Raw genomic sequence first — 25,661 nt, 5'->3', positions numbered from 1 at the left:
TAAGATAGACCACTAATAGAAATCGCCGCCAAATTAAACGTTCTTTTACCATTATCATATCTGTTTGGAATCCCCTAAGAACTTGATTGTGGTTTTGATATGACTTCCTTCTCGTTTGAAAACTCTACAGGAATTAATGTCTAAATATAGAAATGCAGTCATCCATTTCGTTCGAAGTGAACTTTGAGTTCCATAAATGTGGTTGATAGCAAACTCTTCGTTGAACGCGGTGTACTCTAAGTTATAAAATAACTGAGATACTAGGAGCACCCTGATTGGTCAAAAAACTATGGATCACCTAACCGGTAAACCCGTACTTATTTCATAACATAAGTGGACTGCTCTGTCTATCGGTTTACCGGCGTAATAACTCACCTTAAAATGTTGGAAGAACTCGCCATCTGTCCATGATTTACAAACTTTTCTCGTGTTCTTCTAAAATTAGGCTGGTAAACTGATAGAAAGTGCGTTGTATTGCTTAACTAGCCTTTTGTTTTCCGCATGCTTTTTTTCAGATTTGCGTAATATCTGATAGGAAGGGATGAATATCTCATGTACTGATTAAACTTGAAAGTCGCATGAATAATAAGAAATTTAACTTAGGGGAGCCTATCAACTAGAGCATGATCATGAGAACCGGTCAATTTCTAAAAAACCCTCTGAAATAAGCGATTTAGCCAAAATATATCCCGCTCTTTCAGTTTCAACTTTTTACGAAAGTACGCTGTGTACATAAAGCAGACGATTGAGTCCCGGTCCCTCGATTTATATTAAGACACGCTTCGATGGCATTTCAATAACGCAAAATGCTATTTACACCGCAGAGACAGAATCGCTAGAATGATACTTTGTCAGGGGCGAGACCTTTTTTCCAAAATGGCCGCCAACCGGTAAAAGCTGGGGCAAGTTGCACGAAAACGAGGTCATGAGGGCGAAACCTAAGAAATTTTACAGTTTTGACTGAGAAGTTATCATCAAACGCATCATTTAGTAACGTACCTTTCCGGTCAGGAAGAGAAAATATGGCAAATGCTTTATATAGACCCTGTTTACTAACCGAAGAAGATATTCCGGGAAGTTCGCTTGCTAGAAGAAAACCCTCAACACTGAAGAACTCCGAATTGCAGTTTTGGTTGCGATGTCGCGGCGACTAGTGCAAAGGTCTGTCAACTAAAGCCCAGCTAGTAAAAAGGTAAGACGTATTGAATATTTAGGATCGTTTGCCGTGTGCGTTATGTAGAGTTATGATTTGGATTCTTTTATTTCAGTTTAGAGGAATATGTAAGCAGAAGGTTAGATCATGATATTGTCGATCCAGATCCCGCGATGATCTACACGAAAGGGAACCTTTACCGTATGGGTGTGAATTCCCACAGAACGGCGGACGACTCAAGTGTTATAGCAAGCTCATCAACACCGTCACCTGGGACACAGTGGAAACAGAAAATTCCATCGGAGTGCTGGGGATCATCCCTTGAAAAGGCGCCTCTTTTTACAAAGGCAGAGATGGACAGACATATTGGAAAGTCTGGGAAGCATATCGGTGAGGATAAACATGCACATCATTCTGTTCCCACAGGCTTTAAAAAGGCTAAAACCTACATTGAAGACGAACATTTACACGATATTCACACAAACTTTGATGAGCAGTAATTTTATTATCGTTGACAATGCTTTCATAGCTTTAAGAGGAACGAAAGCCTTCACAATTTAATTCTTGCTTTATGCTTGATTTCTGGAGAGGTTGTTTATGCAAATTGTTGCCCCTCGTGTGCTGCCGGGAAATCTGGTTTTTGCAATCACGTTTTAGCGTTAATGCTAAAGAGATGCAATTACACTCTTTATAACTGTAAAAGTGTCACAGAACTACAACATGGGGAAGACGAAAACTGTTCTGCAGCATGCACCTCTAACTTGCAGAGGTGGCATCAGCCCCGAGTCGAAGGTATTACCTCCTACCCTATTATGGAGGTTTCTGTTTCCAAACACAAGTAGAGGGTGAACACAAAAGCTGTGGTATCACAAGTCTGCTTTATGAGGCAAGAAAAGTTTATAGGAAATCAAAATTCAATGATTTTTTGGAGGCTGTTCAAAAAATAGATCCAATTCTGGGTTTGGTACAAACTTGTGAACTGAACACTAATGACCCTGTTGACACCAGGTTCGGGGAAAGTCGTACCGGGTTATTTGGATCTTACCAACTTGCATTTCAGGAGTTTAACTTTAAAGTTACATGTAACTTAGCTCCAAGTCAACAAGCTTCAAGAGCATCAAATTCCCAACGTTCTTATCCTTCACTGCCACTGGATGATTTGAATGATGACTTTGTGTTGGATCTGCCTGATGATCTGGATATACTACAGAATTAACTACTAGATGAACTTAAGGTTACAATGCATGATGCAAATAAGATAGAAGAAAATACCAGGGATCAGCATAATTGTAATGCTTGGACTGAGGAACGCAGGTATAGATTTACAGTCTCAAATTTTGGAAAGGTATCATAAAGAAGCCATGAGAAGCTTTGTGGTGACATGCTGGATGCTAAACTATTCAGGTCAGCAAGTACTGATCATGGTATTAAATATGAGGCTGTTGCATTACGAGATTACAAAAAACACATGTATGGAATTGGACACCCAGTAAAAGTGGAAAGATCTGGATTCTTTGTATCACCAAAACTGTTTTTCCTTGGATGCACCCCTGATGGGAAAGTTGTTGATATTTCATGTCCTGAAGATCAGTATGGTCTAATGGAAGTAAAATGTCCAAGTTCAAATTTCAGTGTTTCTCCAGCACAAGCCTGTAGTGACCCTAACTTTTATCTAGAAATTAAAGATGGGATACCCAAACTAAAAAAGGACCATGTTTACTATGATCAAGTCCAGGGCCAAATGGCCCTCACCGGTGCTAAATGGTGCGACTTTGTTGTGTACACGAGCAGGGGGCTTAGCATTGAAAGGATTCACTCTGATGAATAGCTCTGGAAGAAACGCAGAGCAATACTGGAACACACCTATTTTCATTACTTTATGCCAGCTGCAGCAAAAAGGAAATATGGTGGACAGCAACAAACTCCAGGATCTAGAACTGAACTACATCACACAGGTTGAACTCTGGATCTAATTTTGAACTCTGATTGCTTATTCAACCTAAATTTTAACTTAACTTCATAAATTATCGTGTGAGTCAATCATGCATATTTTGTGAACAACCTAACGACTACGCCCCATTCTGGTGTGTCATTTTAAAAAAAGAATACAAAGAACAAAAATGTGTAATAGTGTTATACTGTAAAACTTATACATGTGAATGAATATGGTTGCCTTTAATATACCAGGTGATGTTCGTAATTTTATTCTCCAGCAGATTGAATTTCATAGTAACCTTACAAGGTTTCCCCTTTAGCTCCTAGGTCTACCGATGGAATTTGCATTGGCCTACTACTTACACACTGATGATATGCTTTTGTAAATTACCTAGTACAGCACATACTATCCACATTTGGTTAACCACACCAAATAAGTTCAGTGGGACAATTCCATCCCAGATGCGAAAGTTTTTTGTTCTACTGATAGCTCTTTCAACATGGACCCTCGGAGAGGCAATTTATTGCGTTTTGACAACATCTTCTGGGCTCATCTGTCCCTGAGATCCTGAGAATGGAGGAATTTTCAGCCCAACGCCTGGAGGGAGCAGGTCCTGCACTGTAAATCCCTTGTCTGCCGTTACTGAATCTCCATTCTCAAATTTTTTTATCTAAAATACCACTGCGTAGAACAATTTCCCTGTCTGAGATGTGTCCAGTGTAAAGCTGGCTCACAAATGAGAGTGCCCCACCCCGGGTTATTCCAACAATGGCTTTCAGAGTGGTGTTATTTTTATAGATACTAAAAAGTTCACTATTCAAACGAGGGCTGCAAGGCATTTGGCATTTAACCTTGGTGCAGTCTATTATTATTCCCACAGGTATCAACGAACGCTTTTCATTCCACTAATTTATTCGTGTTTTTCTCGTTGCCATGTTCCCACCAATCACGTAGCTCCTTTTCTACCTTTAAAAGCACGCACAACCACAATTTCCCTATTCGCTCCGACGAAGGGCTAACACTCGAAACGTCAGCTTTTATAATCGTAACGGTGGCCAATTTACCATTTCAACTTTGCTGATATATTCAAATTATTTCGTTACCCCATCGACGCAGCCCCAAACAGTTTCTTCAGAAACTATCAGCCTTTATTCATTTGTATTATTAATCTAGTAGAGGGATACCTCTCTTTAAACTGCTCTGGCATGTGTTTGTTTACCTTTTCTATAGAGGGCCATATGGGTACATCCTTTAGCCTTAAATATAAAAGGTTGACCCAGGTTATTATTATCCTGCTTATTGTAGCTTGAGATATTCCATAGAGATGAGCAAGACGTTCCTCTGCAAAACCTTGTCTTAATCTACACGAAGTAATTAAAAGTTACTCCTTTGGATGCAGTGACCTTGGTCTTCCAGGCTTTGGAAATGTTTCCATGTATTAATCATTTTCACTAAGACCAGTTGTATCCTGGCCTGTGCATGATGAGTGCCAATAACGAATATTTTCGCCATTCTCACCAGGGTCACAGAAGTTGTACAACGCATCAAATATTTCGTCACTAGCGAATCCAGTGTAGAACCCCAAAGACTTACAGTTTCTAAGCCGATCTAAGGAAAAAGATCTCTTCTCCAACTCATTATACTTCATTCAGTTCTATCTCCAGGGCAGTTATTTTCTCCTTTTGTTCGTCAAGTTTATTTATCAACTCCACAACTTGTCTTCACAGTTCAGACACGCTTTCTTCTTGCGAAGGTTTACACTCTTGAAAGGTACAATCGACCTCAAGGACTTCGTATACCTCGTCAACGTTTAAGCTAGTATTACATGTATTTACTTCGAGCTTTTCGTCGGCAACCTTTTCAACATTTAAGATTATACTATTTACCTCGAGTTCTTCGTTGGCAACCTGAGGCCCCACTTTAGAGACTACATACCGGGGTTTTGGTGGTTTTCGCCCCTTAGGAGAATCTTTGTTCCACGAAAAATGGAAGGAAAAGCGGTAGGATGAAGTGTCCTTTTGCCAGCGAGTGTACTCTGAAAATCTGATCAGCTAATAGGTCTTTATTCTTCGGAAATTTGTGGAAAGATATCTTTAAGTCTTCCTCCCGATAAACCTTTTTCGTGCAATTCGGAACACAGCAGTCTTGCGGCAGTTTGTTTACGGGACAAGCAATCTTGGCTGGCCCTTATGACCTCGTTTTGGCGCCACTCGCCCCAGCTTATACCGGTTGGCGGCCATTTTGGAATAAGGTCTATTGATTCTCCTCAAATCCACAACGGAAGCATCTAAACTTCCAAAACCGTCAGCTGGAAAAAAATTGAAAGCTTTTGTCGTGTGATTAGGATGAAGACCATTGAAATGCAAATGTCTTGCTCCATGCAAATTCTCCGGAATTTTCACTTGGTCACTGAGCATCATTCACCGCCCCCTGTTTCCCATAGAGAGCACATACGGGAAATTTCTGTGCTCATGTGAAAAAAGAGTTAAAGAAAATTGATCACTGCATAGTAACAATAGCCTCCACTTGACACGAAAATATGCTCGGATATTAATTTTCCGTGGTGCGAACAGTTTTCCACCAATATCGCTCTCGGAAAACTGTAAGCTGAGAGAGAGAAAGTAATTCCCGCGGACAAATACGTAAGCGAAAAATGGGAACTACTGATTCTTTCATTATCATTCATCAAATATTTCTGCAACGAGGAGGTGAAATGTTTATAAACAGCTCATCGTTTCCTACATGGAATGTTCACTTTTCAGTGTTATATGCATAGTACGACTTAATGGACGAACAAGTTTATCTCAACTTCTGTAACAACAGCTAAACGTTCTCCCATCTTCAGTTAAATTTTACATGATTACGCTTATATTAGTGGACTTATCATTCGTAGACTTGAGAAAATCTTTTGTTATCTGTCGCCAGTTATGATCCATCAAACATTTTTGCTCGTGTACGACTGATCTAAACGCTTCACGTGACCGAATATCCTCCCAGCTCAAATTGGGAGATATCCGAGGATATCAACCAGTAATATTCCCCAATTTTCGAACCTTACTTCCACCACGATAAGTCTTCGTTTAAAATTTGATTCAAGAAGAGAGAGTGTTAATGGTTGCTACAGAAGAAGAGAATATTTGCTTGTTGCTAAATTTGAACACTTTAAAAGAAAACCATTGATCCCACACGGCAAAAAAATAAGCTGTTCGTAAACATTTTTTTTTCACACTCGTTATAAGATATTTGAAGGACAATAAACACAGTAGCCTCTATTTTTCGGGAAAATATGCTCGTATATTTGCCCTTGGGGATTATATGTTCCTCGAACTTCGCAGTTTTCTTCGAGTTTCGGTCGATATTTATAATAATAATAATAATAATTTACATTTCTAAAGCGCTAAAATTATAAAATATTCTAAAGCGCTTTACAACATTATTAACTACAAATATTAAAATGATAAACGACAAAATATCAAAACAAACTGTAAGCCAGCTTGAATAGATGTGTCTTAAGCTTTGACTTAAAAATCGTTACACTTGGACTGTTTCGAATTTCAAGCGGCAGTTCGTTCCACAAAAAAGGTCCAGAACGGGCAAAGGCACGATCATCAAAGGTCTTAAAGTTAGTTCTTGGGACCTTAAGGAGACCCTGATCGCAGGAACGTAGCTGATGACCCTTGACACTGTGTGGCTGCAGATATTCTTTTATGTATAGTGGGCCTTGGTTATTTAAAGCTTTATAAATTAAAAGTAACAACTTAAAATGGACGCGATAAGCCACAGGAAGCCAGTGAAGATTATATAAGGCGGACGAGATATGGTGAAACTTGGGAATCCTAAAAATTAGTCGAGCAGCGGCGTTAAGCACCTTCTGAAGACGCTCTGTCTGGTACTTGGGTACGCCAAATAAAAGAGAGTTGCAATAGTCTAAATACGAAGTCACAAATGCGTGAACAAGAGTCTTCGTGGACTCAGGACTGAGGAATTTCCTAATTTGGCGAATGTTATACAATCCATGAAAAGCTTTGCTGCAGATCTTACCAATGTGAATGGACATGGACATATTGGAGTCAAACCAGGAACCCAGGCTTCGAACACTGTTGAGAGGCTGAATGGTAGAATTACCGACTGTGATGGAATCAATTGCGATTTTTGATAATTGATGGCGGGAACCAACAACTAAGAATTCGGTTTTAGAATCGTTAATTAACAGGCGATTATAAATCAACCATGAGCGGACATCCGAAATGCAGGCTTCAAGAGCAGCTATGGCGTGGTCTTGCGAAGATATGTCATTGGGTCTAAACGACAGATAAAGTTGTGTATCATCGGCATATCCGTGAGCAGAGGGGAGATGGTTAGCGATCACGTGATATAGTCGAGATATGTATAATATGAATAAAATAGGACCCATACAGCTGCCTTGTGGGACACCGCAGTTCAAATGAAAATCATCTGATGTTCGATCATTTATGAGAACACGTTGTTTTCGGCCAGACAGATAAGACGCAAACCATTTATGGGCAGAGCCAATGATTCCAAAATCGCTTTCAAGAACATTAAGGAGAATCTGATGATCGATTGTATCAAAAGCAGCGCTTAGATCCAGTAGCACAAGAAGCGTAATTTCCTGATGGTCCATTGACATAAGAATATCACTTTGAACCTTAAGCAAGGCAGTTTCGGTAGAGTGAAATCTTCTAAACCCTGATTGTAACTTCGGCAGAGGAGCATTGTACTCACAGTGCTTAAACAATTGAGAAAGAACCGCCTTTTCGACGATCTTGGAGATGAATGTTAGATTGCTTACCGGACGGAAGTTTTTATAAGTTAACTCTAGACCGGGTTTCTTTAATAGAGGTTTCACAATTGCAGTTTTCCAATCATCGGGAACATAGGCGTGGCGAATAGACAAATTTACCATGCGAGTAATGGAGGGCGCAAGGACGTCAAGACAAGACTTCACAAGCCATGTAGGGATTGGATCCAGGGAGCATGAGGCATTAGACGATGTACTGATTATATTGCAAACATCTTCCACTGATAACGGTGAAAAACTGTCAAGTTCTACAGCTGGAGCAGCAGTATCAGAATAAGGAGGATTAACTTCAATATCACTGATGGAATCTTTGCTGAGTTCAATTTTTTTAACAAAGAATTCCCCAAATTTATTCGCAAGTAGAACTGGGTCATCATGAGGTGGTAGATCATTAACATTAGGATCCTTACAAAGGAATGAAACCAATTTGAACAACTTCCCGGAGTCACCAGCGCACTGACCAATTAAATCTGAGTAATAAGAAGCTCGAGTAGACCTGAGAAGAGCAGAATATCTATTACAGATTTTACGATAAGCAAGCCAATCTGAAGAAAGACCACTTTTAAGAGCTTTCCGCTCAGCCTTGCGACGAATACGTTTAAACTGGAGAACATCAGCGTTAAACCAAGGGATCTTTGCACGAGTAACAAGAGTTTTTGTCTTTATGGGAGCATGTTTATCCAGGATTTCTGTTAAAGTCGAGGAGTACTGCTTGGATAAATCGCCAAGGTTGCTCCAGTGTGTGTCACTGCAAAGTACAGACGAGGTGATGTCCGATTTAAATGCATCAATGTCGATGTTCTTTAACCTGCGATATGACACAGACTTGGTAGAGATTGATGAACTTGGGAAGCGAATAAAACACTCAACAAAAAAATGATCCGAGATGGGTAAAGTGACGTTAATGGGACCCAAAATTAAGTCACTGGTGGATCGAGTGATGATAAGGTCCAAAATATGCCCAGAAATATGCGTGGACATCGTTACGTGTTGTGAGAGGCTGAAGGTTTCCAGCAACTCTTTAAATCTTATAGCACAATTGCTATGCACCAAATCCATGTGAAAGTTGAAATCCCCAGCGATAATAAGAGGTTCAGGACACATGACAATGTTTTCAAGATACGACGAAAACTCATCAAGAAATACCGACGCAGAAGAGTTGGGAGGGCGGTAAACAGCAACAATACGGATAGAGCGATTTGTTGTCTTCAAAATCCATTCGGAAAATTCAAAAGAATTATGTTCCTTCCCGTCCAGAAGTGTGGCATCAAAAGAGTCGCGGAATAAAATGCCTGCACCACCGCCAGATCGATTTGATTGCCATGGAAAACTCTTGAATAAATAGCCATAACGAGAAAGATCAGCAATGCAGACAGAATCTAAATCGTTTAACCAAGTTTCAGTAAAAATACAGATACCGATATCATTGCCAACAGCATGGTCAATGATTGTTTCCACTTTGTTCCTGATAGAGCGAGCATTACAGATTGCAAAGCGAAGATTATTTGAAGAAAGACTCGATGACAGCAATGATCTCAGAGGCTTCAAAACGGACGGATTGACACCATTAGAGGTGACAAGTTGAATATTTAATGATCTACAACCCCGGCGTGAAGAAGAAATATCAGCCTTTCCAGCGCGACATCCTCGGTACTTAAAAATACCAAGGGCTTGAAGTAGACATAATGAAGATTGAAGATTTATTGTATTTTGACAGTGCCACCCTAAAACGTTCCCACATTTTTGGTTCTTCTGAACAAGAAGTTCATTTCAAACTACTGACCAACCCGGCACTTCTACATGCGTTCGCACTCGATGCAAAATTTGTCCTTTCATTCCAACGCGAAGAAAATATCGAGACCCAAACGATTAATTAAAATCACTGATCACTTCACGTGCACCTCCGCCAACGCCATCTATTGCACAACTTGCACTTATTGCAAAAAAATATACAATCGACTTCCCTTACATTTAGGCAGCTCGGAAAGCCGCAAAACTCTTAAACAAAAGTTTATCTTTCAAATCGGCACTCTTAACCCTATAGGTATCAACGAACGGTTTTCATTCTACTAATCTATTCGTCTTTTTCTCGTCACCATGTTCCCTCCAATAGCGTAGCTCTACTTTCTGCATGTAAACCCTTACAACAACCCACAATTCCTCCATTCGCTCTGACGAAGGGCTAGCGCTTGAAAATTCAGGTTTTTCACCTTCTTTATCGGCTCAGTCAATTAATCCCACCTGGCTCAGCCGGAGAGAACGGCTGTAGACCAGCTTCGATTCAGACGCTGTAATTCACAGGAGCCGAATAAAATACATAAACCATTGTAGTCTATTTTCCACGCAGTTTTTACATGTGAACGTGCTCAAAGGAGTGTTGCAGAAGAAAAATGGCGGCTTGGCGGGCCGAGCGAAACGATGCTGACCTGTGTAGATGATGTTTTGAAGAAGAGGAAGATTACCATGGATGGGTCGCGGGTAAAAGCGTCGCCTTTTGCGAGACGTGTGTAAAAGAGACGGGAAAGGACGTTACTAACGCAGACGACAACTACACAATGCCCGAAGAACCGACAGAGAGACGATTAGGGAAGACTAAAAGGAGAGTGATTGCACATAGAGTTATCACTTGTCTTCTTCTGGCTACAAAATAGACTAGGACGGTTTGCATTCTTTATTTTCTTTCTGCACTGTTTTCTAGCATGTTGAGCGGAAGAAAGGCTCTCGCAGATTGCTGCCGGTGTCTGCCATGTTTACAATTGAAGGCTAAACAGCTGACCTAACCTTTTTATTTTATTCGTTGACTGGTTTCGGCCGAATAAGTTCCGCGTCTGAATCAATTCAGTCTATCGTTGAATTCGATTCTAGTTGGCTGAAGTACGACGTTTGAACTGGGCCTTACACTTTCGCTTTGCACAATGACTGATACTGAAGAAAGTGCCGTGAGAACCAAATTACTAATGGTCAGAGATCCAGATTCTTAAGGAGATTGCTGAACAGCTGTATTGGAAGTAAATGCTTCACTAACATCATGATCGCGGTTGTGGTTGCCATTGTAGGTTTAGGGGCCCTGTATCATTTTCTCGCCTTAAAATCCCTAGAAGCCCGCTTTGAAAGCCTGGAGACTAATATGGTTGGAGAGTTCGGTAGACTTAGAAGACTGTTAGGTAGGTAAAGTGGAATTACAAATTTACTTATCGCTTGTTCCATCAGTAGACTGCAATCAATCATTATGATAAGCATCATAATGGAGTCCAGTTTGAATGAAGACGTTCAAACTCGTTGTAAAAGTTACTATGCGTAGCTATACATTTTGACAAGGTAGAATGTACTTTTATTTGATGGTTTCTAATACCCTCACGGGTCAGAATATGCAAATGTTTCACTCATTCAGATGTAAACAAATCGATATATCGACGGGATACCACTCAACCTTTTATCTTTATACGTCCTAGATAGGTCCCATGGTCTGAAACGGGTAAACAACATTGCGGCTCTAGCAAATTAACTACGAAGCGAAGAGAATAGTTCAGTTTCGTTGAGTCTGAAACTGCCACAATGTTTCCTTTGTCTTTTCATAAATACTCTGAAGATTCAAAGTTTCAGAAGTCAGGTATTCATGGGTTATTTCTTCAACTTTTAGGCGCATAAATTGGGGCTTTAATGATCTGCATGAGTGAATGGTCAGAAACTCAAAAAAATAATTTTTGTATTGTTTCGATTTCTAATTGTCAGGGTTGTTATCAGTTGAGTGAAGACTGAGACATTTGGTTGTCGATCCTCCAGGCACACAGGAGGTTTATAAATGGTGATCATGAGCCTTTAACGAGTAAATCTTACCAACAAAGCTTTGAGCAAAACTTTGATTAAACTTATAAGGGAACATATAAGCACTCATATCATCAAAAGTATGAATGAATCGTAAGCTTAAACAAAATAAGCGAGGAAACGGGAAAGGAATATTCCGTAATAGTAGAAATGATCGCGAAAGATGATTGTGGAAAAGCGATTGCTTAACACTCGACAAGTTGTTAGATGATGTTACGTATCCTACGAAAAAACAGTTTTTAAAATTCTCGGTCTGCAGCCTACAGTCTACATTTTGTACCCGGTCTGTGGTTTGCAGTCTGCAGTTTTGCACTGATAGATAGCCAAGATGTCAATTCTGAACATTCACCGAATATCACCCAAGCAGTTCAAAGTAATTCAAAGTAGTGTCAACTCGATCCGAGAGTTACTCATTGGCTGCCTATGTTCAAATGTAAAAGTGTATTTCTTGGTACAAAGGAATTTAGTTATCTTCAAAACCCATTTTAACGCAATGCCGTATCCACGACTTATAGACTTACCTTCCCCTTGGCTAAGAAACTATATCCAAAAGGCACACGGGACACAAGGCAAATAGCATGTAACATGAAACTTGTTTCAGGATGAGATCTGGTTGAATGTGCTTTTAGTGTTCTACTCTATTATCATCATCATCATCATCATCATCATCATCATCATCATCATCATGAAGTCCTTTCGATATAGAATACTATACTATATGTAAATGACCAAACGAACCTTCAAAGACATACTAAACAGAACGAGCACAAACCTCCGTTGTAAATAAACAAGTGCATACCTCCGCGAACCTTCACATGTACCTAAGCCTCCTACGCAAGGAGAACATGCAAACGAGACCAAGTGTTGGTGAAGTTTATTTATCGAGAACAGAGATGTATATAAATACATTTGAGACTTCTATAACTCCAGCACATATTATGTCCACGATCAAGAAACACAAATACTCTCAATAATGTCGTGTAAGTCGGTGATGCAACGGATCTGTGAGGAAACGGTAGTTATTCTGACTTGTGGACAGGCGGATTTGTAAATTATCCTATCAATAGACGCGTAAACTAATTGGTTAAAAAAAACTCGCTAATTTTTACCCTATCGTTCTAATGACATCGAATGAACCAATCCAAACGCTTTAAACTAACTGATATCAGTGTATGAAACACACTGGGACCTAAAGAATGATCATCTGATCATACGATCACGACTGTTAACAACAGTTCTCGAGTTTTTACAAGTTATCACGACTTATCACGATGGCGTCTGCGCAGATTTTGAACTGCATTGTATGCGATAAACCTATTCGGCCAAAACAGCAGGCCATTCAATGTGATGGATGTTTCCGCTGGAATCATCGAATCTACAAAACCGGTAAGTTTTCAACACTATTACTCATATTATTGCTATTTGAGGTTGCCGCTTATATACTTTGACACATATAGACCTTTACTTATTTACTTTATCCTAATTTAGATTTTTACTTTAATTACAAGAAGTTTACCGAGCAGCTGTTCGAGATGGAAAAGAAATTGACTGGCAATGCGCAATGTGCTTGCATCCAGGCTCCTGCGCCGATCCTTCCAGCTACCTGGAACTGGGAGCTTCAGAGCTTACCTTCGTTGACCCCGGTGAATACCAGCCTGATGCGTATAGTATCCCAATTGAGAACCCCACAGAATTCCAGCCTGATGTGGACAACCAGTACAGTACTAATCACGAAGAATCCTCCCTTCATGACTTTACATGTGTAACGAATCGACTTCGAATTGTATCGAAAGGACTTGTATCGAAACGACTTGCACCGAGACGACTTTCTATCGAAACTACCGTGAACCACTTTCCGCTTCTCGGAATAGATAATCAAAGATAATGTCCCCAAACAAATACCCGAGCTAATCCTCGCGTCAAACCGGATTAATCTCTCTTCTATCAAATAAAATTACATTCTACTTTGTCAAATTGTATAGTACAACTACGCACAGCTACTTTTACAACGAATTTGGACGTCTTCATTAGGGAGAACACAGCTCAAGGAAAACTGTGATGTGTTTTGCGTGACCCCATCTAAATCTAGGGCTCTGGTAAGCTAAACACGCCGTTATGCTTACGTTCTTCAAAGCTTCAAGTCGCTATCTCCTTTTACTGAGGGATGCCAAAATGTAAATTATGAACGTAAATTCTGACTACACTGTTTTCAGTAGTGGATACGCGAAGCAAGGAATATTCCACATTAGTATAATTTAAGAGCTGAGCAAAGACTTTCCAGCAATCTGATTGGGCGGGCGGTTCCTTATATGACGCGATATAAACCGCTCCACGCGGTTTGTATAAAATGTTAAAATCAAATGTTCCTTATATGACGCTATATAAATCGCTCCACGCGGTTTGCATTAAATGTTAAAATCAAATGTCAATAAATGTTACTAAAATTTATGATTTTAGAAATTTCTCTGTTGTTCAGCTCTGAAATTAAACTAAAACAATTATTCGCCTCAGGTTCGGTGAATATTGCCGAATAATCCCCTCGACTTTCTCTTGGGGATTATTCGACGGCATCCACCTCGCCTTCGGCGAATAATTGTTAAGTAGAAATATAAATGAGTAAAAATAATTAAAAGAATTTGTAAAATACTTTGAATGTCTTAATGTTCAGTAATGTTAATCTATGGGAATCAATTCCACTTGTTCATACGTAATATCTAGTGACTCAGCTTAAATGTTCTTGCAATATGAATTGAACTTGTCAGGATGGCCTTCTGCATCTGTCCCAAGATAGATTCGCTCTTGTCTCCCACCAGTTCTTTGATATTCTGCTCCACCTCTGTTGAGCAACGACCAAAGACATCTATGATTATATTGTAATGAATGATATTGTACCCAGGGTATCTGCTTGTGAGCTCTAATCGTAGTTGACGACACTTTGTGGTCTTTTTAATGTCTTTCGCCCCTCTTTATTCCAGCCATGCAGCTCATCTCGATTACTACAACTTTCTTGTTTAATTCGTCAATAATTGTGACATGGATTCTGTTGGCTTTCACCAATGTCGTGTCTGCATATAAGGCGACGTCCCAGTAGGCGGTAGCACGTTCATTGTTGTACACTGGCTCTGGTTCAGCTATTGAGAACCATGACTCCACTTTACTGATGAGGTTCAAGGATCTCAGGACTTTGATGTATAGGATCTTAAGAGCATTGTTATGTCTCTGTTAGTACTTGGTTTGCGCCAAAGCGCTGCAGCCAGATAGAATGTGCTGTACGTTCTCTGTGAACTTTCCGCATAAACGGCAAATTTCATCAGTGACTTGCGAACTTATCTTTTGGTTTTAGTATACCTTGAATTGGTAGTCAGAGGCTGCTGGTAAAGCTCTTGTATTCTTGCTACGGTGTGTGTGGGGGCATTCTTCAATGAAGAAAGCCACGCAAAATATTTTTCAAGATCAACTTTTTCGTCGTCCCATCTTTTCATGACAAATTTCTCTAGCCATCTCACCTCAGACATTTAATTTTATCTCCTGCTGCCGGGACTTGTTGATCACTGGCTTCCCCTGTTTGGACTGTACTTCTTTGCCTCGATCGATGACAGTTGGGTTAGGATAATTTAATCATAGCTGGAGACCCAGCTCAGCTGCATACTTTGATATTATTATTATTATTATTATTATTATTATTATTATTATGATGTCGCAGAGAAATCAACTGAATGCTACATTCTAATCAGGCAGCACAGGGCGAAAACCGTAACCTGTGAGCCATGGAGTAAAAAAATAAATGTACATTAAATAATCCTAAAAAGCTTTTCCGTTGTGTCTACGGTCCTCCTTCTAACAGAAAGTCAAACTGCCAACTTGGAAGTCCGGGCAATATTCAGCGTGCCCGAGAGCACTGCCCTCTGCATCTTGGGAGGGATGACGTGGGAGGCAGAAGCACAGACGTACGCAGTACGTCTGTGCTTCTGCCTCCCACCAGCTCGCGCATCATGTTATTATTATTACTATTATTATTATCATTATTTGTATTATTACTTTTATATTATTTTTTGTCAGTGCATAAGAACTGTGCCGAGCTGTACAAATCTGGTAAAATAGCAAGCGGTGTTTCAACAATCAATCCAGATGGTACTGGACCTGACTTTGAAGTGTTTTGTGATAAAAAAAGAGAATGCTTTTCTAAGTCATATGCTGGCCGGAAAGTCATCATCAATCGAGCGTCTTTCCTTTGGAGCTTTCCTTTTGGTTTTCTGTTCGGAGAAACTGAATATTGTCAGAACTGAGTCTGATTTAAGACTTACTTTCCGGCCAGATATGACTTGGAAAAGCCTTCCTTTTCAAAATTTTCACTGCATAAAAGGATTTTTTACTTACGGGCGTGTTTTCCCGTTTGATCTTGACCAACCAATTTGCCAGAAGTTTCTTGTTGTTCAGTGGCAGTGAATGCCACGAAAGATTCTTGCAATGTGGTTGGAGGAGCAATGACTTCATAACTGCTTCAAGTATATCTCTACAGTTAAATGGGTGATTCCTTTTTGGTGTTTTCATCTTCCTCACGCCTGAGAACATTTGTCATTAGGCATCTCTTTCTCATCTTCCTCCTTGGTACAACTATTTTGTCAGTTAAGAAAGTATAGAGAAGCATCTAGTTCTACTGGAAGATTGATTGCACTCTCATATAGTTGAGAAGGTTTTGGTGATCATAGCATTTCTTTTTTTACTGTTTAAAATACCTGCATCATGGGTGTGCAGGCCAGCTTGCTGAATTTCGTTGATTTTAGGTGAAATTATATTCCTATTTGTTGATTGCAGAAATGATATTACTATTTCTTTAGCCAGTTTTGTGTGGGAAAGATTTTTGGGTAAAACAAAAAGCTGACCGATATTATTGTCCAGATCTTCAAATTGCAATAAGTCACTGTATTCTGCTTCAAACTTTCTGTGGAAATGTTTCTTTGTTAATTCAAATATTTCGGTGACTCCTTTGTGTTGTTTTTGTGCCAAGCCACTGAAAATTAAGACTGAAACTGGAAAGGAAAAGAGATTATTGGCGAATGAATTCCTCTCTTTCGGTGTGAACATTCACCGACATCTGGTGTGCCAGTCATGTTCCTGTGTTTTTGGCAATTTCTATTTGCATGGGACCCATGTAGTGAATAAAATGTAAATTGAGTGTGCAGGAGATCCAAGAGGAAGACCAGAAAAGAGGAAGGCAGAGTGACTTGAAAATAAAAGTGACACTTATATGAGAACGATCCTTCGCAGTAAAGCACTATTTGAGCAATAGTGAAAATCAGACCTGAAAAAAATTTCAGGCCTGTACGGGATTCGAACCACTGACCTCTGCGATACTAGTGCAGCGCTCTACCAATTGAGCTAACAAGCCAACTGGGAGCAGGCCATCAAATTAATTCGATATAAACCCGTAGATGATAAATCAAACAACAACAAACATAACCGCAGTTCACACATATGTTTCATATGTTTGTTGTTGTTTGATTTATCATCTACGGGTTTATATCGAATTAATTTGATGGCCTGCTCCCAGTTGGCTTGTTAGCTCAATTGGTAGAGCGCTGCACTAGTATCGCAGAGGTCAGTGGTTCGAATCCCGTACAGGCCTAAAATTTTTTTCAGGTCTGATTTTCACTATTGCTCAAATAGTGCTTTACTGCGAAGGATCGTTCTCATATACGTCTCATAACCGCAGTTCACACATATGTTTCATATGTTTGTTGTTGTTTGATTTATCATCTACGGGTTTATATCGAATTAATTTGATGGCCTGCTCCCAGTTGGCTTGTTAGCTCAATTGGTAGAGCGCTGCACTAGTATCGCAGAGGTCAGTGGTTCGAATCCCGTACAGGCCTGAAATTTTTTTCAGGTCTGATTTTCACTATTGCTCAAATAGTGCTTTACTGCGAAGGATCGTTCTCATATACGTCTCATAACCGCAGTTCACACATATGTTTCATATGTTTGTTGTTGTTTAAAAGTGACACTGAAAGTGGACCTCAACTAGCATGAAAATAAGAAAGGCTGATAGTTTCTAAAGAAACTGTTTGGAGCTGCGTCGGTGGGGGTAACGAAATAATTTCAATATATCAACAAGGTTGAAATGGTAAATTGGCCACCATTAGAATTATAAAAGCTGACGTTTCGAGCGTTAGCCCTTCGTCGGAGCGAATAGAGGAATTGCGGGTTGTGTGTGCTTTTAAACGCAGAAAGTAGAGCTACGCGATTGGTGGGAACATGGTAACGAGAAAGACACGAATAAATTAGTGGAATGAAAAGCGTTCGTTGATACCTGTGGGATTTAGACTGCCTGTTTGAAAGATGAGCTGTTTTTCAAGAGTTTTACGGCTTTCGTGTAGTATTTTCAGCAAAATAACACAAAATCTCTATCTTCTTGATGAAAAATTGACTAAAGATGATTATGACATCGAACTTAGATGCAAAAACATTTGAAATCTGCCGAGTTTAACTCTAGAAAAATGGCTTTCATCAAGAAACTTAATGCTCAATATTGCTGTTAATGGACTGAGTGGCAGCACAACTAAACCAGCCAAAAGGATTACTGCCTTTGACCACATGCGCAGTTTTGTTAAACCTGTTAGCTTCATGAGTCCCTTCATGTTTGGATTGAACTTTTTGATGTATTCCATTGCTCAAAGTAAAATGATTATCGTTATCCATGGAAGATTACACCTTGGTGGGGGGGGGGGGCACAATACCACAGTGAAATCTTGGGTGGATAGGTAGACCATGGGGGACATACAAACAGCCACTGACAATGATCAATTGTTGTTGAAGAAGTGGACAGTGGGAAAGGACAACCATGCCCAAATAGTTATTCTAACTAATGTTTGTTGTGCTGAGGTTGCTACTGACGATGGCTTTTTAAAGAAGGATGAATCACTTTCACCAAGGTATTCAATGTGATATACTATGTATTGTTTTTTAATTTCATAACAGGTTTGAATTGATTGCTGTAATTAACTTTGCACTCGTTTTTTTGCCTTTCTTCAATTACAAAATCTAGCACACAATTTTCTTGCTCAATAACAAACACAGCTAAACTAAGGTGAAACTACAGCTGTTACATTAATGCAAAATCAATAATTGTGACTTGTTTGCAAACTAGTTTCCTGTGTAAGGTTTGTCTGTGACAACATGTTATAAGCTAAAAATACTTGTAATAAAGACCTCATATAAACGAGACACCTTGTTAAACAAATTGATGCTTACATGTACCAGGTAGTGAGAAAAAAAATTACAGACACAAAGCACATATAGCAATGTAGCTAGCATTTGTCGTTCAGACGGTAATGTGGTGGGTAAAGAAAACATTAAGGATTGTCTAAGATTACTTTTCAGCCAAAAAATCATGCTTACAACTGGGTATTTTCCCAGCTGCCAGCTCTCCTCTTTCCATATTACTCTCATGAATTACTTCCGTGTCGCCTTTGTTCGAGAAATTTCATTAGCTACATTGTCTAAAGGCTACGGCACTTCCTGCAATAGCTGATTGGGAGAATTCTTCCTTCTTTAGCACCTTCTTCCATTTCAAGCGATAGCCTATGATCTCCAATAATGATAATGATAATAATAATAATAATATTAATAATAATATTAACAACGAGATCGTTTAGTTTGACCTTTTCAAATGAAACAAGTATTGAGACTCTACATAGCAGTCAAGTTCTGTTGTGATCTTGATAATTCTCCATCTGTATCTGTTTGTTTGTAAGTATTTTCGCTGATGAGCATTAAAAAGCAAGTGTTCTTTGTTTATTATCAATGACTTTTTAAAGCGTCATAAAACAGCAAGGTTAAAGAACCGCGAGGCGTTGTGAGGCTGCTACCTTGAAACTTACCAATGATACCTTTTGAGTTTGACTTCCTAGTTTCTTTTTAGTTTTCTTTCAAATCAAATCATACATTTTGGCTTTTAGCCAAAACATTGTTTTGAAATACTTTTTTAATAAGACAGGAACCGATTGGTATTCTATATTAAACAAGAAGGCACTTCAAATAATCGTTTTATCGTCAACCTCCGTACCATGTTAAAACAGTATTTTTTTTTTTTTTAATAAAGCAGTACTTAAAAAATAGTGCGAAAGCTACTCTTTCACGACTGTTATCAAATGAATTTGAAAAGGTTTTCTACTCTCTAGCCCATGCACGTAAAAGACAAGCGCGCGCTTTATGGAGAATGGGATGGTGCTCATTTACCATTTACTAAGTTACTCAAGCGAAAGGAAAAATATTGAAAGAAAGGATAACGCACATGAAGGAACTCTGTATGAAGATAGAAATATCTTGAAAGGGAAAGAAACTGTTCCTTTGTACTGATTCCTCTTTTTTTGAAGCTTTAGTGGTTGTAAATAACTTGTAACCCTACCATTTACGAATATCAGGCAAGAGGAAGGTGCCTCTTTAAGAGGGGCGTTTGATTGACCCAGTACTGAGGTGGGCGCTTATTCGCGATAGGGTGCTTGATAAAGAGTGGACGATTATTTGAGGGAATACGGTATCTCAATGCGGAGCGAATGAGAGACTCCTTCAGTATCAGGTCTTCGTCTTGAAACTACTCGTTCGTTTTTCGTCATTAGTGCCTGAGGACTGTGCCGAGCTCTATGAATTTGGTGAAACAGCTAGCGGTATTTACACAATCAACCCGGATGATTCTGGACCTGGCTTTAAAGTGTTTTGTGACCTTGAAACTGCAGGAGGGGGATGGACAGTGATCCAAAAGAGACTTGATGGCTCTGTTGATTTTAACCGCGACTGGTCTGAGTAACCCTGATGACGAGATTTGGCTCGGAATGGATAACATACACCTATTAACAAAATCCTCGAATAAGCTTCGAGTCGACCTGGAAGAAGTTGATGGCAATACTGCTTACGCCGAGTACTATATGTTTCAAGTGGCAAACGATGGCAAGAAGTATCAGTTGAGCATGAAGAGCTATTCAGGTAAAACGTTATCCCCTACCTCCCCCTACTTGGTAAAGTTTTGGTCCTCAAACTCCTTATTTCGTCTTCTGTACATATATCTTCGGGATGGGGCAAAGGCGAAAATATGTGAATAAGGAAATGAAGTGATAAATGATCAAGGTGGTCTTTTCTCGTTTTCGTTCCATCTTTTATCAAAAATACACCTTTGTACCAACCCTCACAAACAAAGAGAAAACGTGAAAGAGAACACTCAATTGGAAGGAAAAAGGCTTGAAAGTTTTGAAACGGAAAATCAAAAACAAACACGTTTATTCCAAAGCGGAAAACTGTAAACTCACGGTAAACGGCAACGACCGTTAAACAAACCGCCACTCGAAAAACTGAAAAACTTTCAACTCTTCTCTAACAAAATTGCACACGTCAAAAATAGAAAGGTCCGCGTGATTTGCTTACGATATTATTAAGGTGGTTGAACACAGTTTTTGATACCTGTGTTTCTTTAACCATTTTCTCTAAAACCCTTGATCTCTCGGTCGCCAAAACTGGCAGCAAGCAAGTTAACAACACAAACCTTGGCTTTTTGATAGTTAAACTGACCTATGTGTCGTTGCCATGCCGACATGAATAAATATAAACAGGCCTTTTAAATCGGTTTTGTTTATTTGTAGAAAATCAAGTCATTAGATTTTCTTTATAATTTGCATGCAACGAGCTTGAAACGATACTCACAAGTTAACACCATTTTGCTAACAATTTACCAGAGAGATCTTTAATTGTCCCTTCCAGATAATCACTCGATTATCTGGAACCTCCTTTGTTAAAAATGAATTCTTTTCAATACTCCAGTTACTTACTTTCTAAAGTATTTTCTTGCCAAATTTTGTGAAATTCTAATGAGTGCTTTTCAAGAAATAGGCATATTTCCGAGAGAGCAAATTTCCATTCAATCGCAATTTTTTTACTTACTACGCATACGCTGCATTTAACTGGGTTCTTTCGGTAAAGACGAAAAAGCTGAGAATTGCTGGGTTCTTTGCACCGATAACTTTTCTAACATGTCTTTGTAATAAAAAATTAAAGCCCTCAATACGTTGCGCCAACTATAGAGAAAAATAGCCCAGATAGTGCGGATACGAGTTGAGTAAATAAAATGACCGCTCTATTGACGGCATTTTTGTTTTTTTGCAATCCTTGTGCGCACGCTGAATTGCATCAGCAAAAGCGCGTGCGAAAACTGTGTTCAGCAACCTTAACCTACGTAATCCCAAAGCACGCGCTCGCGAGGCGCGCGCGCACAAGTTCGTTAACGTCTTCTTAACAGAAATCGACGATGAAACAAACTATAGATATGGAAATGAGTTTTTGCGCCGCTTAAACGATTTTAATCCTTGTCTTGGCTGACATTAGGCTATATTTTACACATTTTTGGCGGTTAATTTGCCATGTTCGGAGGTTTTACAGATTTCTCTCATTCAGCTGATTTTACAGATTTCTTTAGATCTGACCATTTGTTACGCAACAGACCTTTTTGTTTAAAAATGGAAAAAGTATAGTGAAGCCTAGCACTCTACTTTGGATCCGAATGCTGGGAACGACCACATCGTATTGAGCTAGCCAGTTGAGCTAACCGCCTCCCGGTTAGCTCAATTGCTTAGAGTGCTGGATTGTGTTGTGCGGGAAGTCGAGGATTCGAGTCCCAGCCGGACCGATACTCGTGGTCTTACTATAAGTGAAGAGAATTTGCTACCTTATTCTAGTCTTCTCGGATAGGGACAAATACACCGTAGTCCCCGTCTCTAGCACGGTTAGGGGTAGAAGACGTTAATTTCCCTCGCACGAGATTGCTGTGTAGTGGATGTCCTCCCCTGGGGTGGGATGGGTGGGAATTGGCTCTGAAAAGCCCCCATGGGGAGTGGTCAAGTAGCGTATGTATATATCGTAATTCCAGAAGCCTATTAAGGTGGCTCGTACCGGTTTTCATCTTTTTGATGGTTTGTAACTTTGAAAGAATACAACAGAAAGACTGACCAAGGCCAGTTGAACACTTTTACGGGGTTGAATTACATAATCATTGGTTATCCAAAAATAAGTGTCATTTCGTCACTAGCAGTTTCCATGGCAACGCTTTCATAGGCTTCTTCAGACGCATTTTTTAGCTTGTGGCTTAAATAATTCGAAAACTAACCCGGTGACCCTCTGATTTTTTCAGTGATTGCTTTTGGCACTTGAAAAGGAAAGTGCACAAAGACTTTAAAGAATTCTACGGAGCGTAATTTCAGAAAATCTATAAAAAGGGCAATTTTCACACATGACAAACTTCCTTCCGTAGAAATTTCTAGTTTTTTTTTTCTGATGATTCCTTTCGACGTTATTATCATATTGGAACAATAAAAAGAAGGGGTCACCGGACTTGTTTTCATGCAATGGCTTTCGTGAGTTTAGCAATTTCCACGCGCGTTCTCGCGCATTTAAAAATCTGGATTCTATAAGATCGACATTGGCTCGTGATCTGTTTTAGCTACCGCTGACAATTGCGTGTGCTCGCGCGAGCACCTACGATCTGATGTTTACAGAAGTTTACTGCTAAGAAAATCAGTAAACAGCCGTCAAAGATAGCCTCCCGAGCTCATCTTAAAAATCCTACACATGACTTCTGGCTAGATCTCATTATTTTCCTTCAAGTTTCAAAGTCTTCTTCCACTTCGGGTAGAATATCCTTCACTTGAGTTCTTCTTTTTTCGCCGTCGCAAGATTTCATATCGGTTGAATATTTCTTTTAAATGTGAAGTGAAGCAACCTTTACTTCTCCGAAACTCGCCTTCGTTATCTTAGTTTCTATCTCCTGCATTCACAGTGGCCGCTCAACACATCAAATACAAGCTCTTAGGTAAAATTCTCACAAAAGTAAAAAAATTCCACGCGCCGCCATCTTTGTTTTGAATTTTCATCTTTTGATCTCGCGCTTCTTTCGCACGTTTCTCTCGCGCGCGTCACGCAAGAGTGACCTGTTCCCCGCGCGAGGAAACTGGTACGAGCCACCTTAAGACCCCGCGCGAGCATCAAATACATAGTTACGCGCGCAAGCATCGCGTCACGTTTTTTGTATAGGTAATCACATGATTTTGACTGCAATTTGGAATAAATAAGCACGCGTAAATTTTTTCAAAGACTAACAAATTGCATGAGCCCGTAGGGCGAGTGCAATTTGTGGTCTTTAAAAAAAATTTACAAGTGCTTATTTATTCCAATTGCTCGAGAAAATCATGTAATTATCTATTAATAATATACATGAAACATTACGAGGTACCTACTCATAACTACGCAGAAGAAAAGCGCGCGCATCACGTGCAAAAATAATTTATTCAAAGCCTGCAAGTGACAATGACCTTAACATTGACCTTGACATTGACATTGACTAATCACTTGGATCAATCAGAATGTCTGGCTTGTTTCTTTCTTTGCACCGAATTAACCCTCTTCTGCACTCAATTAACTCTCTGCTGCACTGAATTGACTGAAAACTACATTCATCTCAACCAATCAAAACTGAGAAGTTTTTTCATGTATATTATTGAACTTTAAATAGCATATGAAAACGATCTTGGTTTTTCACTTCACTGATGAAGGCTTGAGCATTAGCCGAAACGTCTGTTTCAGAAATAACAACAGTCAGAGGCAACCAATTTCCATAAAACTCAGACCTTTTCTAGTTATCTTTTTTTACATAAAAAAAGAATTGAAAAGTTAGTGTATAGAGTGGTTTGTAGGTCGCACCAATAAGATCCTAGCATTGTGGTAAAACGCCGGAATATTCGCAACATGTGGCTTGCACTAATACGATCACTGCATTGGGGTAAAACAAATATTAGCGGTATGTTGCTCGCACTAGTAAGATCACAGCACGTGGGTTAAAACAAAAATCGGCAGCTGTCAGCTTGTATCTCGCACTAATAAGATCACTACTTTTGGGTAATACAATTATTTGCGCCGTGTAGCTCATAGCAATAAGGTCAGCATTAGGGTAAAACGAATATTTCCAGCATGTAGCTTGCAACAATAAGATCACAGCACTGGGGTAAAACAAATTTTTATAGCGTGTAGTTCGCACCAATAAATTTACATCGTTGAGGTTAAAAAATACTTTGGCATATAGCTCGCGCCAGTAAGATCGCAGCATTGGGTAAAACAAATATTTACAGTATAACGCTTGAACCGATAAGATCACAGCCTTAGGTTACTACATATACAAATTATGTATCTCGCATCAATCAGATCACAACACTGGGATATGCTTGCATCTATCAGAGCTATATTTTCGTTCTTTAGAAGGTCAATGCGCTTTTTCTTTACAAAACTAAAAACATCAGTTACTCAGTGTCCTACCACCACCCACCCAGCCTAAAAAATGACTCTCGCTTGCGTATGATGTGTATAACTGTGGTGCCAAATTAAATGCAGTATGGCGAACTTCGGGGACATTAGAAAGATTTAGCACCACGTTTACGTGAGTCGTGAACGGCAAGAGTGACCTTGTGATCACGATTTCCTGCCATTTCTTTCACGTTTGCCGGTTGAGCTTTGCCGGTTTTAACTCGTGAATTGCGCGTGCGCAAGAGCGAGTTGTAGGTATGATGTGATGAATGGCGCTCGCTCGCTCGATTGGTCGATTCCTGTAAATTTTTTTCTATTTTAGGCTTTTGAATGCATTTGATAGTTTTTGGCGAGTGATAAACAAACGAAATGGTGACCTTTGTTGCTAAGAATAGTGTTGGAGTGAAAAAGAAGCCAATGATAATCTTGAAAGAGTAAAAAAGTAAACGTTTTTCATTTGTGAATTAATTAAAGTTTGCCCAATCTCCGAATACACTTTTATCTCTTGCAGCGTATATTTCATTTATGGCATCAATACTTCTATTTTTAAATGTATACATCCGGGAAAATGGTTATTGTGTCCGAAAAAGAAA

At 39.5% G+C, this 25,661-nt stretch overlaps 2 protein-coding genes and 1 pseudogene across 3 annotated transcripts; 2 read left to right on the top strand and 1 right to left on the bottom strand.

Moving 5' to 3' along the window:
* The first annotated feature begins 837 nt into the window (after positions 1–837).
* LOC148728816 (uncharacterized) lies at positions 838–3,113 on the top strand (annotated as a pseudogene).
* Positions 3,114–4,810: 1,697 nt separating this feature from the next.
* Positions 4,811–10,074, bottom strand: LOC148728815 (uncharacterized). The gene is made up of 3 exons (XM_088725038.1): positions 10,005–10,074; positions 8,011–9,578; positions 4,811–4,945 (listed from the first exon to the last, which is right to left on the bottom strand). The coding sequence occupies exons 1-3, from the start codon at positions 10,072–10,074 to the stop codon at positions 4,811–4,813; spliced, it is 1,773 nt and encodes a 590-aa protein (XP_088581164.1).
* A 9-nt stretch (positions 10,075–10,083) lies between these two features.
* LOC148728814 (veficolin-1-like) lies at positions 10,084–25,583 on the top strand. Of its 2 annotated transcripts, none has more exons than XR_015988862.1 (2): positions 10,084–11,072; positions 11,641–15,586. XR_015988862.1 is itself a non-coding variant. In XM_088725552.1 (2 exons), the coding sequence occupies exons 1-2, from the start codon at positions 10,937–10,939 to the stop codon at positions 20,537–20,539; spliced, it is 324 nt and encodes a 107-aa protein (XP_088581678.1). In that variant the 5' UTR covers positions 10,084–10,936; the 3' UTR covers positions 20,540–25,583. The 2 variants fall into 2 exon arrangements, 1 of the variants encoding a protein (XP_088581678.1); XM_088725552.1 differs by lacking the exon at positions 11,641–15,586 and adding an exon at positions 20,352–25,583.
* Positions 25,584–25,661: the final 78 nt, after the last annotated feature.

The sequence above is a fragment of the Stylophora pistillata genome, chromosome 6 (genome assembly GCF_964205215.1).
Source record: "Stylophora pistillata chromosome 6, jaStyPist1.2, whole genome shotgun sequence".
Lineage (NCBI taxonomy): Eukaryota > Metazoa > Cnidaria > Anthozoa > Scleractinia > Pocilloporidae > Stylophora > Stylophora pistillata.
The sequence above is the reverse complement of the archived record's forward strand: the minus strand, read 5'-3'. Positions and strand labels throughout refer to the sequence as shown.

What these genes read in the sequence shown, in the direction of transcription:
- LOC148728815 (XM_088725038.1), bottom strand. Translation starts at nt 10,074, where the DNA reads ATGGAGGAATTGTGGGTTGTTGTAAGGGTTTACATGCAGAAAGTAGAG. An exon ending in ACGCTATTGGAGGGAACATG is followed by an intron (nt 9,579 to 10,004) that starts GTGACGAGAAAA and finishes GTCTACTTCAAG; the next exon opens with CCCTTGGTATTTTTAAGTAC. An exon ending in CGCCCTCCATTACTCGCATG is followed by an intron (nt 4,946 to 8,010) that starts GTAAATTTGTCT and finishes AATGTTGAAAAG; the next exon opens with GTTGCCGACGAAAAGCTCGA.
- LOC148728814 (XM_088725552.1), top strand. Translation starts at nt 10,937, where the DNA reads ATGATCGCGGTTGTGGTTGCCATTGTAGGTTTAGGGGCCCTGTATCAT. An exon ending in TAGACTTAGAAGACTGTTAG is followed by an intron (nt 11,073 to 20,351) that starts GTAGGTAAAGTG and finishes TTTCGTCATTAG; the next exon opens with TGCCTGAGGACTGTGCCGAG.